This window comes from Cajanus cajan, chromosome 8, assembly GCF_000230855.2.
Source record: "Cajanus cajan strain Asha chromosome 8, NIPB_CcT2T_4, whole genome shotgun sequence".
Taxonomy (NCBI): domain Eukaryota; kingdom Viridiplantae; phylum Streptophyta; class Magnoliopsida; order Fabales; family Fabaceae; genus Cajanus; species Cajanus cajan.
Window position 1 is genome coordinate 43,794,884 of NC_138524.1, and position 20,087 is coordinate 43,814,970.

The window sequence follows — 20,087 nt, forward strand, 5'->3', positions numbered from 1 at the left end:
TAACAAACAATCAAATCCAAAATTGTTTAGGACGTTTTCTAGTAGTGTTTTCTTTATATTTTAGGAAAAGCCTAGGTTACCATTTAGGGTACTTTAGGCAAGATATTGTAGTGTTTAAAAATCATTCTTTTCATTGTCTTAGTCATAGTGTTCTTACATTTTTAGGTTTTACTTCTAGGTTATGCTTAGAAGAGGAGCCTATTTCTATTTTTAGGGAGTCTAATTTTGATAGTTTATTTTTCTTTCTTAGGCTAGATAGAAGGACTCCTCTTAGGATTTATGAAACTTTCATCTCTTATCCATTGTATGTTATACATGTAGGTGTTGATTTTTCTTCCATTCATCCTCGAGATTTGAGGACAAATCCTTTTCAAGAGGGAGGGGATGATGGAATCATGCTTTGGAGTGCAAGAGGTGACATACTCAAAGATCCAAGAGGAGTGGGCTAGACATGGAAGATTGGGCCAGTCAAGTCCCAATGGGCCCTATGGGCTTGGAAGGCCCAAACCAAGTTTCAACATGGGCCTATCTTGATATGAACATTCTTATTATATTTTTGTTAGTATAGTTTGAATATATTTTGGTCTTGTATTTTGGACCACATAGAGTAGCATTTTAGGTTTTAGGCTTGTTGGGCCTAGTTTTGGGCTTCATGGGCCTTTGGGCTTTTGGTACCCAATATTGGGCTCATTTTCATTCTTGTAATTTTTCCTTTCCAATGTAATTGTTGGACCAATGTAATTAGGTTATTAGAATAGGAAAATACAAGGAATACTAAAGTATGCTAGTTAGGTTAAAATTAGGTTTAATTCGGAAGTTATTTAAGTTACATTTGAGTCACATGTTTAGCACCATGGGTGGCTGAACATGTGCCACTCAAATTAACCCTAAATAACTCTCAAATCAAACCTAAATGCACCTTGGTACCTAAATTTTCGTACTTACACATGTGCACCAAAGTTTGAATTCAAATTTCAAATTTGAATTCAAACTTTAGGCGCCATTTTGTGAGGCTTTAGTTTAGGCGCCTATGGGTCACAATTCCGTGCATACTTAAGCCTTTCTTTCACCTTTTGTATTCACTTTGAACATTATATGAAATTTGAGAGCCTTGTGCCGAGTTTCCTCTTCAAAGTCTTCTTGAGTGTTCACCTCAAAATCCCTAGGAAGTTCATCTTCTTCCTTCTCTTTGAAGTGAGCATTCCATTGATCCTTGAGCTTGGATACTTCCTTCTAAGCTTAACCTCCTTCCATTCTGAAAATCCTCCTCTCTTAAAGCCTCCATTCCATTCGGTCTTGAGCTCCTTGAAGAAGATTCGAGCTAGAGAGAAGTTTCATCATCATTGGATGAACCTAACTAAACCAAATCAAACATTTTTGAAATTAATTCAAGGAGTCAAAAGAGACCAAATCTGCCCACATTGCCTAGTCTCCTCTCTTTGACCGAATTGCTTCTCTAACCTCCAAACAAGTCAAATTTGGAACGGGCCGTTCTAGAAAGGAAAATTTTGTGTTAATTTCCACTCTGGAACGGGCCGTTCCATTTTCAGAACGGGCCGTTCTAGGGTATGAAATTTGCACATAACGATTGGGTCAGAACGGGCCGTTCCGAATCCGGAACAGGCCGTTCTGGCCCCTTTCTGATTCCTATAAATAGAAGCCTCGGGTACAGTTCTCAAGGCGGCCAGAGAAATTTCGAATAAGACTCCTTTGAGCACGAAAATTCTCTATCTCTCTCCCTTCTATTGTATTTCTTGAGATTTGTGTCGCATCTCTTTCTTCTCTCTCCTTCCTATTGTATTTCTTGAGATCTGTGAGACATATTGTAGTGTGAAAGGTCACCACAAAGCTCCTTCTTCATATTTGAAGATTCAATAGAGCTCGTTCAAGAGGTATTTCAATCAATCTTCTTCTCTCTATTCTATTTTGTCATCTTTGATAAATATTGTTATATTAAAAGCAATCATGTAGACATTTTTGAGTTAATTGTATAATTTGAATTTCAAGCATGTAAATAAATATGTTAATAAAGAGGATTAAATATTTAAATTATTAATTCTCATCACGTTAACTTCATCATAGGGTACCGATTGAGGGCGTTGTAGGGGTGCTTAATACCTTCCCTACACGTAACCGACCCCCGAACCCAATTCTGGTTATCAAGGCCATTATTGGATTTTTAAAAACCTTTTCTTTTTCCAATGTTTTGAGTAAAACATTGGTGGCGACTCCATGAACTCATTTTTCAAAATCATTAATTAAGGATTAGTCTGGTGTCCGGGCATTCCTTAATTGATGAGATCTTTAAAAGGATGTCTAAACCATATTTTGCGAGATCGGAAATTTTTGGGTTGCGACAATCGAGTGTCCCTCTTCCTCGTGTAGGATAGTCGGTTGAGGGGGTTGATCAGAAGGGCGCCGAGGAAGCTGGGCGCGAATGTGCTCATTCTCGGTGCGCAGCGCCGCGAGGTCAGTTTGATGCTTGGCACGAATGTTGTCTAGGTCGACGTCGTGTTGTTGCCGCATTTGATCAACCTGTTCGATCAATCTTCTCAATACTGCTTGTAGACCCCTAAAATTGTCCGGGTCGGAAATAAGACTCGAAGACTCTCAAAGATCAAAGGAAAGTCAGCCAGAAGGACTCCCAGAAGACCATAGGATGACTATCTGTAGGTTTAGAGGTCTTAGAGTAGCCAAAAATAAGAAAGTGGGAGGTTTGGAGCTCAATACGGCCTCCTTGGAGTTCAATACGGCCGTACTGCACATTTTGTACTACAATACGGCCGTACTGAAACCAATACGGCCGTATTGAAGTTTCTGTATTTCAATACGGCCGTACTGAATTCAATACGGCCGTATTGAAGTACAAAAACTCAATACGGGCCGTATTGAACCCAGGGGCCGTACTGCGCCTCGTCCCTATAAATAGGACGTCATTTGGACGTCATTCCACACTTTTTCCAGCTATTCTGGACCCCCTGGCTGAGTATTCTTGGGTTTTTGAGCAGTGCTCTGCCCTAGAAATCTCTCTGAAAGCCAATCCGACGAAGTTCTTGAATCATAAGCCATTTGCTTGAGATTCGAACGAGTCGAAGGGAAATCTATTTGATTTCCATAGTAAAAATTTTATTTTAGGGAAAGGAGAAAGCGAGCGTGTAGTGGGAAGGAGCGCCAAAAAGCCTCCTAGTTCTTTTAAATATATAAAAGCACGCTTCAAGAGGTTTTCTTCCAAAACTCGTCTTTTATTGCTTTCTTTATCGCTTTCTGATTGTTGCATTGCATGTTTAAAGCTTTCATCATGTAGATAATTCACTTAATATCGTTCTAATAAATAGGGGTAATTTAGTAATTTTACACTGTTATTTATGAAATAATCCGTCATAGGGAACCCGAAAGGGGCGTTGTGGGGTGCTAACACCTTCCCCGCACGTAACCGACTCCCTTACCCAACTCTGGTTGTAATGGCCAAGGTTGATTTGCGAAAATCAATTGCCTTATCCCTTTTTCCAATGTTTTGAGTAAAACATTGGTGGCGACTCCAAGAACCCTTCTTTTTGTGAAAACCACTAATCCATGGAGGGTCCCGCTTGGGGTTAACATGGATTGGTGAACCATTTTAATAAAATTGTTAATTCGACAAGGTCTCAGTTTGAGAATAAGTCGTTCTAACAATCCATCATTTTTCAAACATTAAAACGAGTCCGACCATCGTCGCGAATGCCAAGGTCCGTTTCGGCGGGTGGCGACAGATGGCGACTCCACTGGGGATAACATGTTTAAAATTACTTTATTACCCCTCACTTGTATGATAACATGTTTTATCTATATGGCTTTTAATAACGGTTGTATGTTTAAATTCTCGCAATTGTTTGAAATACAAACTGTACACGAACCTTTGCACACAACAGTTCCCTCTATACCCGGGGGCATGAGTGGTAATCCATAGGGAGTGGATGTTAGTACGGCCGGTTGTCGAATGGGTCTATAGGTGCCCGCAGACCGTTGTCGGAAAACATCACTCAAGGTGATAACCATGAACTCGAGTCTGACAGTGCGTTGGAACTTTCCATCGACTTACGAAGAGAGGAATTGGGTCCCTATAATGGGGGCACCTTGGGGGCCTCAGACCGGTGAGAACAGTTAGAACCTCCTTGAATATGCACTTTTCTGCAAGATACCCCTACCTCGTGATTCGCTCGTGACTGTTCGTGGATGAGTGAATTGTTTGTGCATTGTTTATGTGACATTGTTTGAGCATACATTGCATTCTTTAAACATACAACATTCCTTTTTAAAATAAGAATAAATGGGAATAAGAATCTTCCATTACATGGTGTTAACATCTACCATCATCACATTCATGTAGGTAGTTTCCCTTTTCACCCAAAAAAATAAAAAATAAAAATATATACAAAACAAAATACCCGAAAAAAGAAAAAAAGGGGTTATTTATCCAAACTAAGCAATATCATGCATCATCTTAGGGACATCCCGAAAACATGATAATGCTTAGTTGAATAAACACAATGCATGCATATTCATCGCCATCATCTCATATCATGCATCATTATCAAAGATCATGGAGGGATCTAGGTTTACATTTCATACATCCCTCCTAGTAATTCATTAATAATAAGTAATAAAAAGAAAGGATTAAGCGATGCGTATGTTCAGAATGGATCGCACGCCATTTGTTATTAAGTGTAAGCCAACAACCGCGCCAAGCGAGCGCACATCAACTCCGTTGTTGGTAATCAAGACGAATAAAGGGGAAGGTCCGACACCGTTAAGGATCACTGCTCCAAGGCCTTTTCCCTACGAATCAAATAAGGCTGTGCCATGGATATACGACATCCATTCTTCTGCCGACAGCGATATTTCCAACATCGCTGGACTTGGGGGCATGACTAGGAGTGGCAGGATCTACACTCCCGAAGATCTTCATGATAAAGCCCCCAAGAATAAAGAAAAAGAAGAAAAGAAAACCGAGGAAAAAGAATCCGAGGAGGAGACAGACGAGCTGTTAAAGTTTATCCGACAGAGCGAGTACTCCATCGTGGATCAACTTCATAGGACGCCAGCAAAGATTACGCTGTTGTCGTTGATCCTAAGCTCCGAACCGCATCGGCAAGCTCTGTTGAAAGTTTTGAACGAGGCATATGTGTCGCATACCATCTCCCAAGACAAGTTTGAGGGGATTGTTAGTCACATCACGGCTAATGATCACCTCACTTTCACCGATGAAGAGATCCCCGCCGAGGGACCAAATCACAACAAGCCCTTGCACATCTCTGTAAAGTGCAAGGAGTATCACATCGCAAAAGTCTTGGTAGACAACGGATCTTCCTTGAATGTGATGCCCAAAAGAACGCTTGATCAAGTGGCAATCAAGGGAGTCCAAATGCGCCCGAGCAACATGATCGTTCGAGCCTTCGACGGTTCTAAAAGAGAAGTGGTGGGGGAAATCAATCTTCCAATCCAAATTGGACCCACTATCTTTAATGTCGAATTCCAAGTGATGGACATTACTCCCGCATACAGCTGTCTCCTCGGCCGACCTTGGATTCATGATGCAAAAGTTGTTCCTTCTACGCTCCACCAGAAAGTCAAATTCATTGTGGGTGACAAGCTGGTGACTGTACAAGCTGAAGATGACATACTCATCAGCAAGCCATCCACCATACCTTACGTGGATGCAGCGGAGGGAGCTCTAGAAACCGCCTTCCAAGCATTGGAGATTGCCAATGTTGAAACGTTTCCCCGAGAAATGAAGAAGGTAGCCTCCATGCTCACCAAGAATGGATACTTGCCGGGACAAGGACTTGGCAAGGATCCCCAAGGAATTCCCGAGCTACCCATTATCAAGGATAATCCGGGGAAACAAGGGTTAGGATACAACCCTAATAAAGATCAAAGGACGAAGAGGAACCAAGATCCTTCTCGACGTTCTTTAAGCCAGATCTTTAGGAAGGCCGGTTCACAAGCGTTAAGGCCGGTCGTCGTCATCAAGTGTTCTTCTCCTTCCGATAGGGATGTATAGACCTGATGACTATTAGAGATTACTCCTCGGGGACAGCCCGACCCCCGAGCCTCGATAGGGCACATGTTTCCATTATGATTATAATAAAATCATTCTTTATTCTTTCTTATTGCTTCTTTTCTTGCTTGCAATAATTCTCTAAGCCACATTATTTTTTAACCCTGTTTGAATAAACATGAATGAGGTTAAAATCATCTTAATAATAATAAACCCGCATCATTTTTATGTAGAAGTGTGTGTAACAACTTGGAGCACCTTCCCTTGGCCTCGACATGTGCCATCATGGATAAAAAAAAGAAATCCTAAAAACAAAAAGCTCGGCAGGAAACCCAAAAAGGGGGTTGCGCAAAAATAAGAGCAAAGAACCCGCTAGGAATCCCACAAAAGGGTGACCTAGGCAAAAATTAGGGTTGCAAAAAATAAACAAAAATAAAGGTCCGCTAAGACGCCACAAAGGGGTGTTTTAGGCAAAAATAAGGACAATCAAAAAAGCAAAAGAAACCCATGATGGTACCATGAACCAAATTCAAAAAGAAAGGTTCAAGGAAAGCTATCTAAGTTGTCAAAATCACAACGTCAAATAACAAGATTTTCTTAACTTCATAAGTGTTTAATCAAACAAGCCTAAACACATAAGCCTACCTTGGCCAACCATTCTTACAAAAACCATTTTTGAAAAATAAATCCCCTCTAAAACACAAACTTCAGAACAAAAATATCTTTCCTTTCTTTTCTCTCTTGTCCCAAACGATTTTAGGATAATCTAGTGGAAACATGGAGATATAGTGGTCAATAGGAGGGTTGACACGTCTTCTAAAGGAAGGGGAGGATCACTGGGTTGATGACACCCATCTCAATATAACACGCATCATTCCTCGGTTACAGAAATCGGCAACGCACAGCCCGTCTAGAGGAATGGCAAGATCCAAACAAAGAAACGCATCGGTTAATTCTTTTGAAAAAATAAATCAAATAGAATTAGGTGCATCATACCGCATACATGCATACAGATGATAGGTGTACTGGAAGATCACTTATTCTCTGTTTATTGAAAAAACAAACAAAAAAACAAAAAACAAAAAAACAAAAAAACAAAAAATAAACTTCAGAAAAAAAACAATGCGCCCGTACCATGTTCAGTACACCCGCACTGAAATTAGGGTTACGAACAAATTTTCAACTCAATACGGGCGTACTGAAATGGATACGGCCGTATTGGCCATAAAGAAATTTTCAAAGACCTCATCATGAGGCAATCGCATAAAATAGAAAAAATAGGAAAAATTGCTTGTGTATGACAGCAGAAAAATCGACGAAAAGGCAATCTGTACAGAAAAAGCCAAAAAACGACAAAAAAGGCAAAAATACAGAAAAAGTCAAAATTCGACAAAAAAGGCAAAGATCCCACATCATACAGAATAACTGAGCCTGGAGAGGCTTGCCGAAATAATACTCATACAGAATAACTGAGCCTGGAGAGGCTTGCCGAAATAATACTCATACAGAATAACTGAGCCTGGAGAGGCTTGCCGAAATAATACTCATACAAAATAACTGAGCCTGAAGAGGCTTGCCGAAATAATACTCATACAAAATAACTGAGCCTGGAGAGGCTTGCCGAAATAATACTCATACAGAATAATTGAGCCTGGAGAGGCTTGCCGAAATAATACTCCCCAAGAGACATCTCAACTTGCACTCTTGGGCTGAACAGAAAATCCAAAAATCATACAGAATAACTGAGCCTGGAGAGGCTTGCCGAAATAATACTCCCACAGAATAATTGAGCCTGGAGAGGCTTGCGGAAATAATACTCCCTCATCACACAGAATAATTGAGCCTGGAGAGGCTTGTCGAAATAATACTCCCCAAGAGACATCTCCGCTTGCACTCTTGGGCTGAACAAAAAATCAATAAAACGTACAAGAATAACTGAGCCTGGAGAGGCTTGCCGAAATAATACTCCCACAGAATAATTGAGCCTGGAGAGGCTTGCTGAAATAATACTCTCTCAGAATAATTGAGCCTGGAGAGGCTTGCCGAAATAATACTCCCCAATTGTACAGAATAACTGAGCCTGAAGAGGCTTGCCGAAATAATACTCCCCAAGGGACGTCTCAGCTTGCGCTCTTGGGCTGAACAGAAAATACAGCATTGTACAGAATAATTGAGCCTGGAGAGGCTCGCCGAAATAATACTCCCCAGATATATCTCAGCTTCCACGCTCGGACCAAATTCCCCAGTGAAAGCTATCAAAGCAAGATCAGCAAAATTCCCCAAGGGAGGCTTGATCATCCAAGCAGAATATCTAAGTCGAAAGGACTTTGACTTCCTCAGTGGAAGATAGCTTTCCAACTCGAGCGACGAGTGAAGCTAAGCCTGAAGAGGCTTTCTAAATAATACTCTGGGATACATAAGATCTTCAATCCCCATTCGCCTACTCAGAGGCACCCTTTCAAAAAGAGAAAAAAATCAAAAACATCAATAACCATTCCCCAAGCGCAATCCGGCACTCAGCCGAACACCGAACATCAAAAGATCATTCGCCTACTCAGAGGCACCCCTTCAAAAAGAGAAAAAATCAAAAATATCAATAACCATTCCCCTAGCGGAATCCGGCACTCAGCCGAACACTGAACATCAAGATCATTCGCCTACTCAGAGGCACTCCTTCAAAAAAGAGAAAATCAAAAAAAGATCAATAATCATTCCCCAAGCGGAATTCGGCATCGAGCCAAACATCAAGCGTCAAGATGATCTGCCTAACAGAAGAGGCTAATCACAACAAAACGACAAAATCCCCCAGCGGATGATAGCCTACACAGAGGCAACAAGATCAGAAAACCAAAAAAGAGTCACCCGAATAAGGATAACCGGGATACCCCACCAACGTCGAAAGGACGTCAGCCAATCATAAGGCATCGCTCACCTCAGGAAGAGCATCTTTGTGTCTGCATCCCCACGGAATCAGAATTTCCCAGTGGGCACCAACTACGCAATGGAAAGTTGGGACACAAGAACCTATGAGTAACTGCACATCCCCTAGACGGATCCCTGCGTTATCCAGCCCTCAGTGGCACAAAAATCAAAAAAACAACCGTCGAAGCAGCATCGTGGACTGTGGAGACAAAATCATCACAACAGAATCCCCCAGTGGATAACAGCCTACACAGAGGCAATAAAACCAGAAAATCAAAAAGAGTCACCTGAATAAGGACAACCGGGATACTCCACTTACGTCAAAAGGACGTCAGCCAAACATAAGGCATCGCTCAACTCAGAGAGAGAGCATCTGTGTCTACACCCCAAGGAGTCAGAAATTCCTCATGGGTACCAACTAAGCAATGCAAGTTGGGGCACAAAAACCTATGAATGACTGCACATCCCCTAGACGGATCCCTGCGTTATCCAGCCCTCAGCGGCACAAAATCAGAAAAACAAACCGTCGAAGCAGCATTGTGGACTGTGGAGACAAACTTATCTCAAAACCCTGGAGAGGGCAAACTCAGCTGCCCATGTTGAGAGGCAAAACCCTGGAGAGGGCAAACTCAGCTGCCCATGTTGAGAGGCAAAACCCTGGAGAGGGCAAGACTCACGCTAGCCTGGAGAGGCGACGACTAATACTCACCCTGGAGAGGGCAAGACTCACGCTAGCCTGGAGAGGCGACGACTAATACTCACCCTGGAGAGGGCAAGACTCACGCTAGCCTGGAGAGGCGACGACTAATACTCACCCTGGAGAGGGCAAGACTCACGCTAGCCTGGAGAGGCGACGACTAATACTCACCCTGGAGAGGGCAAGACTCACGCTAGCCTGGAGAGGCGACGACTAATACTCACCCTGGAGAGGGCAAGACTCACGCTAGCCTGGAGAGGCGACGACTAATACTCAACCTGGAGAGGCTACTCAACAATTTTCCACCGGAAGACACTACAAGTCAGAAGGATGGCCTATTCCCCGGACAGTTGGGTCAACTCCTTTACTTGTCAACCGGTACACCAAAAAACCGTTTGACTAAGTAAAGGGGGGGCAGCTGTAGACCCCTAAAATTGTCCGGGTCGGAAATAAGACTCGAAGACTCTCAAAGATCAAAGGAAAGTCAGCCAGAAGGACTCCCAGAAGACCATAGGATGACTATCTGTAGGTTTAGAGGTCTTAGAGTAGCCAAAAATAAGAAAGTGGGAGGTTTGGAGCTCAATACGGCCTCCTTGGAGTTCAGTACGGCCGTACTGCACATTTTGTACTACAATACGGCCGTACTGAAACCAATACGGCCGTATTGAAGTTTCTGTATTTCAATACGGCCGTACTGAATTCAATACGGCCGTATTGAAGTACAAAAACTCAATACGGGCCGTATTGAACCCAGGGGCCGTACTGCGCCTCATCCCTATAAATAGGACGTCATTTGGACGTCATTCCACACTTTTTCCAGCTATTCTGGACCCCCTGGCTGAGTATTCTTGGGTTTTTGAGCAGTGCTCTGCCCTAGAAATCTCTCTGAAAGCCAATCCGACGAAGTTCTTGAATCACAAGCCATTTGCTTGAGATTCGAACGAGTCGAAGGGAAATCTATTTGATTTCCATAGTAAAAATTTTATTTTAGGGAAAGGAGAAAGCGAGCGTGTAGTGGGAAGGAGCGCCAAAAAGCCTCCTAGTTCTTTTAAATATATAAAAGCACGCTTCAAGAGGTTTTCTTCCAAAACTCGTCTTTTATTGCTTTCTTTATCGCTTTCTGATTGTTGCATTGCATGTTTAAAGCTTTCATCATGTAGATAATTCACTTAATATCGTTCTAATAAATAGGGGTAATTTAGTAATTTTACACTGTTATTTATGAAATAATCCGTCATAGGGAACCCGAAAGGGGCGTTGTGGGGTGCTAACACCTTCCCCGCACGTAACCGACTCCCTTACCCAACTCTGGTTGTAATGGCCAAGGTTGATTTGCGAAAATCAATTGCCTTATCCCTTTTTCCAATGTTTTGAGTAAAACATTGGTGGCGACTCCAAGAACCCTTCTTTTTGTGAAAACCACTAATCCATGGAGGGTCCCGCTTGGGGTTAACATGGATTGGTGAACCATTTTAATAAAATTGTTAGTTCGACAAGGTCTCAGTTTGAGAATAAGTCGTTCTAACAATCCATCATTTTTCAAACATTAAAACGAGTCCGACCATCGTCGCGAATGCCAAGGTCCGTTTCGGCAGGTGGCGACACTGCTTCACTGTCCATTCTTGTTGTGCGATCCAAGTCATCCGTTGCTCGTCTACTATGGCTTCGGGTGAAAATCATAAGCATGGCCAATAGAAGATGTCTTGATCAGCCCCACGGTGGGCGCCAAATGTTCTTACCGGAGATCGGTCGTAGAGGATGATCTGCTGGGAAAGATTGGTTAGCCTCCTTCACTGATACGCTTGCTGCTCCAAGGTGGGGGTGGTACCTGCAAAAGAGACTCTGATGCTAAAGTTAGTGTTTGTGGGTGTATGGGTCTCGTATAAGTAATACGCGTACCTTTGTGTGAATTAGGGTTTCCTTGGGCCTTGGGCTTGAGATCAGTTATGACCTATTTAGATAGCGGGCCTCGTCTTGGCCGATGTCGCCTAGCGCGTGTCCGAGGTCGACTTGCGCTGTGATGCCGAGCTAGAGCTTGGCTTCGCGGTACGGATAGTACACCTTCATTCTCCAAGTTTGAGTTGATTCACCACTCCATGAATCTCAACAAAATGGAGCAAAAGTCTCCAAGTAACATACCTTAAAATCCTAAAGAATAACCTATAAGAAAAGAAAGAAAGTGCCTTACAAATACAAAGACAAAATACACCTATACAAGTAACTACTATGTACAAGTATCATACAATGTATATACAATGGAGTCTAAGAGACTAATAAGAGGAATCATACTTAATGCCCATGAAGAGCAAAGGTCCAAGCAACACCTCCTCTGTTGAAGCCTCTTCTGTTGAAGCCTCCTCCAGCCTCCTAACCATGAATCTAGTTAAAGATCCAATGGTCTTCAAGTATGTATCATCCTTGGATGGCCCTCCATCAGTTGCTTAGCAACATCAAGAACAACCTAAAGCAGAAAACATTTTAAAAAAAAATTTCATCATCAAACAACGTCGAAGATATAAAACTAAGTTACCTACAGAGCACAAAACACACATGCAACAAAACATAAGCAAATAACAAGATACAATTTGCACTCTTATCACTCAAAAGGCTTATATTTGTTATTATCAAAACTAAATACAATATGCCTTCATCTTAAGCTTGATCAACATCTTCCTCTGTGAACACTTGAGAACTCTTCGACCAAGGCATAGGCCGAAGGCAATATATATATATATATATATATATATATATATATATATATATATATATATATATGTTTATTTAAAATGAATAACGACATTAGTATAACTTTTACTAACTATTATATTGCTCAATAACTTTCAATTAAATGTGAATTTTTCAAAACTTATTATTATATATGTATATATATTTAAAAGAAGGAACGACATTAATGTAATATAGTTTATATATTAAAAATATTTATTATTAATTTTAGTTATATAAGTTAAATATATACCATGGCATAAATTTTGTTTTTAAATTTTAATTTAGAGAGAGACATGCTAAATCTATAACATATATAATGAATTGGTCTTCACCTTTTCTTTAGATGATTTTTCCTTAAATTTTTAAATAATAAAAAATAATATTAAAAATTAATTATTTTTACAAATATAAAATTTAATCAAATTTAATATTTTAAAATTTGATAACTTTACAATAGATTTTTTTTTTGACACTTTTATTAAATAAAATATACAAATTCACTAGTTATAAATAAAAAAACATAAATTTGATAAGAAAATAAAAAATAAGATCATGAATAAAATAATAAGAAAAGAATTTGGACGTGATGTGGATGAAAATTAAGCTTCAATAAAAATTAATTAAAATTAAAAGAAAGACAAAGGAAAATGTGAGTGTGAACTGTGAAGTAGAAGGAAATGCGGGAATTACAAGAGCGTTTGTTTCTGGCTTTTTGGATAGTCCCACTCTTCTACGGTGAAATTCAAACTCTTCTTCCTCTTAACTCAAAATCCCTAATCACCAACACGAAAGCTTTCTGAACCAAAACGCTGCGTTTTGATTCCACTCACAATCTCTGGCTCAATCTAGCTCTTTCTTTTGGTCCTCAGGTGAGTGAATTTTGCTTTCTGTTCATTTACAACATATAATTATGCGAATAAATTTGGATTTTGGGAGTGAATTTATTTATTTATTGTAATGTAACAATTATCATTTTTTTTAAACTTGCACTTTTGGAAAATCCTAGAATCAAATCACTATGAATGGGTTGAAATGGCAATGCTGTTTGGGAATTGTAAAAGTGTAAAAATGATTTGGGTCAGTATTTGTAGTGAAAGTGTTGTATTTATTGGAGATAATGTGATATTTTCGTTGTGTAGTTTTATTGAAGAATGAAGATGAAGAGAAAGAAAAGGTCATTGAATTGAATGGTTTACCTATATATATTTTGAAGCAACAATAGGCAGGTGATCTGAAAAACTGACTCTAATCATTGGTGGAAGTATGTACTTTGCACACTGTAGCTTTTTAAGTGATTAAATGGTTGTTGTAGATGAAGAAAATAGGTTATTGAATTGAATTATTGAAGAGTTTGTGTATTTTTTTTGAAGCAACAATGGACACGTGTTCTGAAAAACTGTCTCTAACCATTGGTGTAAGCATTTACTTTATAAATTATAGGTTTTTATGTGATTAACATTTTCTTTCATCAATGCAAAGATGGTCTAGATTATTCCCGAGTCTAATTTCAACACTGTAGCTGAAAGTTCCGAATGGTTTAATATGAAATTATTGTCATGAGCAAATTTTCTAAGGAATCTTGCAGTTTGTTAATTTATGGTTTAATAATCCTGTAGTAACTATTTTTGTGGCTTTATGTTGTGAAATTTTTTTAATTTAATTAGAACTTTGTCACTTGTTAGACTTTAGATTATTATTATATTCCTTAATAACCAACTTTCCAACTCGATGGCTGTTGCTCCTATTATAGAAGAACAGATTTGTACTTGTAGAAACTTCTAACATTAATGTGTGAACTATTTTGAGTACAATTATTTTTTCAAATGAAAAGAAATTTGATTTCATTATATGCTAACTTCAATTTGATTTTTCCATGAGAAATGCTTCACTAGTTTCAATCAAGGCTTCCTGAAGATAAAATTATCAATTTTCTCTAATATTTATCAAAAAATTGATTTTTGTGGGTCTTTGATCAAAACACACAAATGTCTTCACTTACTTTATCCAAGCTTCCAACAACCACACCTTCTAGGTTAGAATAAACTAGCATTTTCATGCAGTAGGATCTGTTAATATCTCTTGGTTTATAGTATTGGTGATTTTAGCATTTTAAACTTTTGGAATTTCCTTTGACCTTCTGGGTTCTAGAATTTCAAAATTACTTCGTAAGTACATAATCATATATCTTTACTGACATGATGTTCTTATTCAATTCATTTTGTAGGTAGAGATAATGCAGATTGCTTCAAAAGGTTTAGCACAAGTCATGTTTTCTAGTCCTTTCAAGGAAAACCATTGAAGTGCTCTTATCATAAGCTACCCTATCATGGATGTTGAGGCAGTAGATGAAGGGGAAAACAGTGATAGACCTGCTTCTGAAAATGTTGAAACTGAAAACAGCCAGGAACAAAATACGACTGTAAACTTGGCTGAAAGGGAAGTAAATAATCTGGATGGTGATGCATATAGGAAACCGCAATTGGGCATGCTGTTTGAATCTGAAGATGCTGCAAAATCATTTTATGATGCATATGCAAGACATGTAGGATTTAGCACACATGTTGGTCAATTCAGTCGTGCTAAGCCTGATGGTCCAATCATACTTTGGGACTTTGCTTGTTCTAGGGAGGTAATTAAAAGAAAGAACATTGTTAGTTGCAATGCAATGCTTAGGGTAGAGAGTAAAGATGCAAACTGGTTAGTGACTAAATTTGTTGAGGACCACAACCATTCCCTGGCTTCCTCTAAAAAGGTGAAATACCTTCAACCCCATAGGCATTTTGTAGGTGCTACAAGAAATGTTACAGGGGCATTTGATGCCGGTAATGATTCTTATGTTTCCAGGAATGGAAATCATTTAGAACCAATTAATTCAGTTAGGAGCTCCTCTGCACTAGAAAAAAGTCATCCAATGAGAAACATTGGGTCTCTTACCTATGGAAGATCTTCTCGAAAGCGGACCCTTGGAAGAGATGCTCAAAATCTGCTGAATTATTTTAAGAAGATGCAAGGAGAAAACCCTGGCTTCTATTATGCAATACAGCTAGATGATGAAAACCGCATGACCAATGTATTTTGGGCTGATGTAAGGTCAAGAACAGCTTATAATTACTTTGGTGATGCTGTAATTTTTGACACAATGTATAGACCAAATCAATACCAAGTACCATTTGCTCCATTTGCAGGATTCAATCATCATGGCCAGATGGTTTTATTTGGTTGTGCATTACTTCTAGATGAATCTGAGTCTTCCTTTACTTGGTTGTTCAGGACCTGGCTCTCTGCTATGAATGATCAACCACCTGTTTCCATAACCACAGACCAAGACAGAGCCATACAAGCAGCTGTTGCTCAGGTGTTTCCAGAAACTCGGCACTGTATTTGTAAGTGGCACATTTTGAGAGAAGGTCAAGAAAGATTGGCTCATATTTACCTTGCTCATCCTTCATTCTATGGGGATCTTTATAGCTGTATCAATTCTTCTGAGACTACTGAGGATTTTGAATCAACATGGAAGTCTCTTCTTGATAAATATGATCTCCAGAAAAATGATTGGCTTCAAGCAGTGTATAGTGCTCGCAAACAATGGGCCCCTGTTTACTTCCGTGATACTTTTTTTGCTGCAATTACTTCAAGCCATGGGGTTAGCTCCTTTTTTGATGGCTATGTAAATCAACAGACAACAATACCTTCATTCTTTAAGCAGTATGAAAGATCTCTGGAACATTCATTGGATAAAGAAATAGAAGCAGATTACGAAACCATTTGTAACACACCTGTACTGAAGACTCCATCACCAATGGAACAACAGGCAGCAAATATGTACACTAAGAAGATTTTTGCAAAATTTCAGGAGGAACTGGTGGAAACTTTTGCATATACTGCAAATAATGTTGAGGATGATGGTGTGATCAGTAAATACAGGGTTGCAAAATATGAACATGATCACAAGGTGTACATGGTCACATTAAATATCTCTGAAATGAAGGTGAATTGCAGCTGTCAGATGTTTGAATACTCAGGCATTCTTTGTCGACATATATTGACTGTCTTCACTGTAACAAATGTTCTTACCCTTCCATCGCACTACATTTTGAAGCGATGGACAAGAAATGCAAAATCTGGTATTGGAATTGATGAAAAAACAACAGATCCACTTGTTATTGATAATCTCACTATACGTTTTAATAGTTTATGTCGAGAAGCCATTAAACTTGCTGAAGAAGGGGCAATTGCTGTAGAGACATACAATGCTACAATGAATGCTTTTAGAGAGGGTGCTAAAAGGGTAGGTAGTATGAAGAAAAATGTTGTGAAAGTCACACCTCGTAACACTCAGGGTAATGGAAGCTGTCAGGAAGACAACAGCAAGAAGAGCCCTTCATCAATTTCTGAAGTTATTCCATCATTATGGCCTTGGCAAGATTCAGTGTCTCATCATTTCAATCTTAATGACCTTGGGCTTCCTGTTACTGATCTGAATCACCCTAATATGACTCCTGTTTCTATTCACCGGGATAGTGGCCCTCCAGATAGCACTGTATTGATCTGAATCACCCTTGTAATCATTAGTTTATTCTGTTCAGATATGCTGGTCAATGCTTTCATTGACTATCATTTGTTGATGCAGGTTGTCCTTACTTGTTTCAAGTCTATGACTTGGATTATTGAAAATAAGAATTCAAGCCCATCCAGTAAAATAGCAGTCATCAACATGAAGGTATGTATATAGGTGCTTTGTATGCCTGCAAGCTATAACTTTTATTCTCTTCTGAGTTGCAGTCTTCACATCTTTTTATTTTTATTTTTTTATCGATATAAACAGATATCTCTTTGGTCTGATACTCTGATTAAATTTAATGTGGCTTCAATGTGCTCTGTATTGGAAGAGAATAGATCAGTCTCTCTCCTCCATTTAGGATTCATGTTTTTTGCTGAAATATATTAACAATCTAGGTTATTTCATTTACCATATTATTTTCTACGTGTAACTGTGGATAACATGTACAAGCTGCAGAATCATTCTTTTCTAACTGTTAATTAAGTTTTTCTCCCTCTTGTAGCTGCAAGATTATGGCAAGGGGCCTTTAGGAGAGACAGAAGTGCAATTCAGGGTAACACAGATCACTTTGGAGCCTATGTTGAGGTCTATGGCTTACACCAGTCAACAGCTAAATGCACCAGTCAATAGAGTTGCTATCATCAATCTGAGGGTATGTAAACTTGGCTCATGATCCTCTACTCTTTCTAGTTCCTAAACATTTCACAATCAACTATAAGTTTTGTGGTTGAAATGATTATCTCCTTCAAATTCTCTCCTTTTGTGATGGAACTAGGTGAGGAGAATGATGATCCTTCACTTGATTCCATGCAAGGACCGAATGCAACTTGAGGTTAATCCCTTGGATGATTCTTGATTCTCCATGAAAGAGGCTTCCATGAAGGAGAAGTCATGATAGGTGGTTCGGCCACTTCTAGTTAGGGTAGAAGATTGAGGAACCAAAACAAAGGTTGAAAAACCTTTGAGGGAAACCTAGAGTGGAGGTGCTCACGGTTTTGGTGACTCTTGTTTGAGAGAGAAAATTCAGAGTTTATTTCTCAAATATGACAAAAGTGAGTACAAGTGTAGGAAAATCAAATATATAGGGAATAGTAGCTTGTAGGAGAAGTTATCCCTAACCATGGTTCATTAAGAACCATGGTAGGATTAACTTAAACTCCTACGGTTTAGCTAGCTTCTAGGAGAAGCTAAACCTTGACCATGGTTCTTTTAGGAACCAAGGTAAGGTTAAGCTAACCTTGCTTGAGTTTAGAAGCTTGCAAGACAAGCTTCAAACTCAAGCAAGAATGCTTGAAAAATTCGGCCAAGGAGAAGGAAGTAAGCTAGGCGGCCCATGGTTCAAATTACTCCTTGATTTAATTTGAAATTCTTTGATTTGGTTTAGTTAGGTTCATCATATGATGATGAAACCTAGCTAAATCAAATCTATGAAAAATTAGGAGCAAAATGAGTCCAATATGTAAAATTTTGCCTAGGCCCAACTCTGGCCCAATTTCTAAGCACACTCCCTAACTTTGCTAAATGTCACTCCTACTAGAAAACTAAGAAAAGAATGTATTTCTAGGTTAGGTTAAATGGAGTCAAAGTGTCCAAGTAACCTACCCTAGAATCAATATACAATAGCTACTAAAAAGGGAAATAAAGTGCCTTACAAATACAAAGGCAAAAATAACCTATACAAAAGAAACTATGTACAAAACATATGAAAAGGTCTTGAAGATCATCCCATTCCTCTTGGTTCTTTTATGATATCACCTCTTGGATTCCTTGGCCTTGGCCATAGTCTATCATCCCCTCCCTCTTGAAAAGGATTTGACCTCAAATCTCGAGGGTCTTCATGATTATTGGCCACACCTACAAATATATAATAAAATTCATTAGAGGTGATATTCTCAACAAATAAATGTGAAAGGTATATCCTAGTAGGAATCCTTTCATGGAACCTAAAGAAATCTATGATACTAGACCTACTAATATAATGACTAGGATCCTCTCCTAAACATAGACTAGGTATATATCTAAATCCTAAAAATGTGCTAAAACTATAACTATAGCACACTAAAGATTTAATCCTAAAAATTAAAATATCTTGCCTAAAGTACCCTATGTGGAAACCTAGGCACTTCCTAGAAAATAAGGAAAATATTACTAAGAAATTTCCTAAACAATTTTGGATTATATTATTTGTTGGATAGTTATGAAAAGAATTTGTCATAAGGAACCTTGAAGGTTCATATGTTATATCCAACAAATAATATATTCCATAAATTGGGTGCATTATTGACACAACTAAGGTAGGACAAGTCCTACAAAAAGGAAGACTATCTACCTCGGGCACCACCAAGGAAGTAGCATGAGAAGTAGAACTAAATGAAGTCCACTTCTCCTTCACAAAATCTTGAAGTTGAGATTCTTTTTCTTTAAAATTAATGGATTTGTGAATCTCTTCTTCAAGACTAGTGGCAGTGTGAGGGTAAGAGTTAAGGTCTTTATGAGTAAAGAGAATAGTTTTTATAGGTTCTTTAGTGATAAAGCAATTCTCTTTAGACATAATTCCCTTAGAGGATATTTCTTCCTCTTTACTCTTCCCTACCTTTTCTCTTTTTCTTTTGTTTTTCATTTGTGCTTGATCCTCAGCCACTTGTTGAGGTGAGAGAGGATAAAGTACAAATTTCTTTTCCTTGTGAGTGAAGGAAATTTCATTAGTAAGACCATTATGTATAATTTTCTTTTCAAATTGCCATGGTCTTCCTAACAAAATATGACAAGCTTCCATTGGTACTATATCACATAAAACTTGGTCTTCATACTTCCCAATGGAAAACTTGACCTTCACTTGTTGGTCAACTACTATGTCACCATCCTTATTAAGCCATTGCAAATGATAAGGTTGAGGATGTGGCATAGTAATTAAACTCATCTTTTTAACCAACCTAGTGCTACAACAATTGCACCATGAACCACTATCAACAATGAGAGAACAAGCATTATTTAAAATATTACATCTTGTATGAAAGATGTTCTCTCTTTGTGATAGGGTACCACTAGGTTGATTATGAAGGATTCTCCTAAGCATTAGGAGCTCTCCTTCATAAGGATAAATTGGCTCCACTTTGGTTCTTTGAAGCTTTGTTTCTACCTCA

General features: G+C 38.9%; 1 protein-coding gene across 4 annotated transcripts; it reads left to right on the forward strand.

The window, feature by feature from the left end:
• The first annotated feature begins 13,027 nt into the window (after positions 1 to 13,027).
• On the forward strand, positions 13,028 to 17,702 carry LOC109794121 (protein FAR1-RELATED SEQUENCE 3). Of its 4 annotated transcripts, none has more exons than XM_020353594.3 (5): positions 13,028 to 13,252; positions 13,523 to 13,644; positions 14,608 to 16,923; positions 17,014 to 17,103; positions 17,447 to 17,702. In XM_020353594.3, the coding sequence occupies exons 3-5, from the start codon at positions 14,710 to 14,712 to the stop codon at positions 17,615 to 17,617; spliced, it is 2,475 nt and encodes an 824-aa protein (XP_020209183.2). In that variant the 5' UTR covers positions 13,028 to 13,252; positions 13,523 to 13,644; positions 14,608 to 14,709; the 3' UTR covers positions 17,618 to 17,702. The 4 variants fall into 4 exon arrangements, with proteins under 4 accessions (XP_020209183.2, XP_020209182.2, XP_082918649.1 ...); XM_020353593.3 differs by having other exon boundaries at positions 13,523 to 13,609; XM_083062523.1 differs by having other exon boundaries at positions 13,523 to 13,609; positions 14,612 to 16,923.
• Positions 17,703 to 20,087: the final 2,385 nt, after the last annotated feature.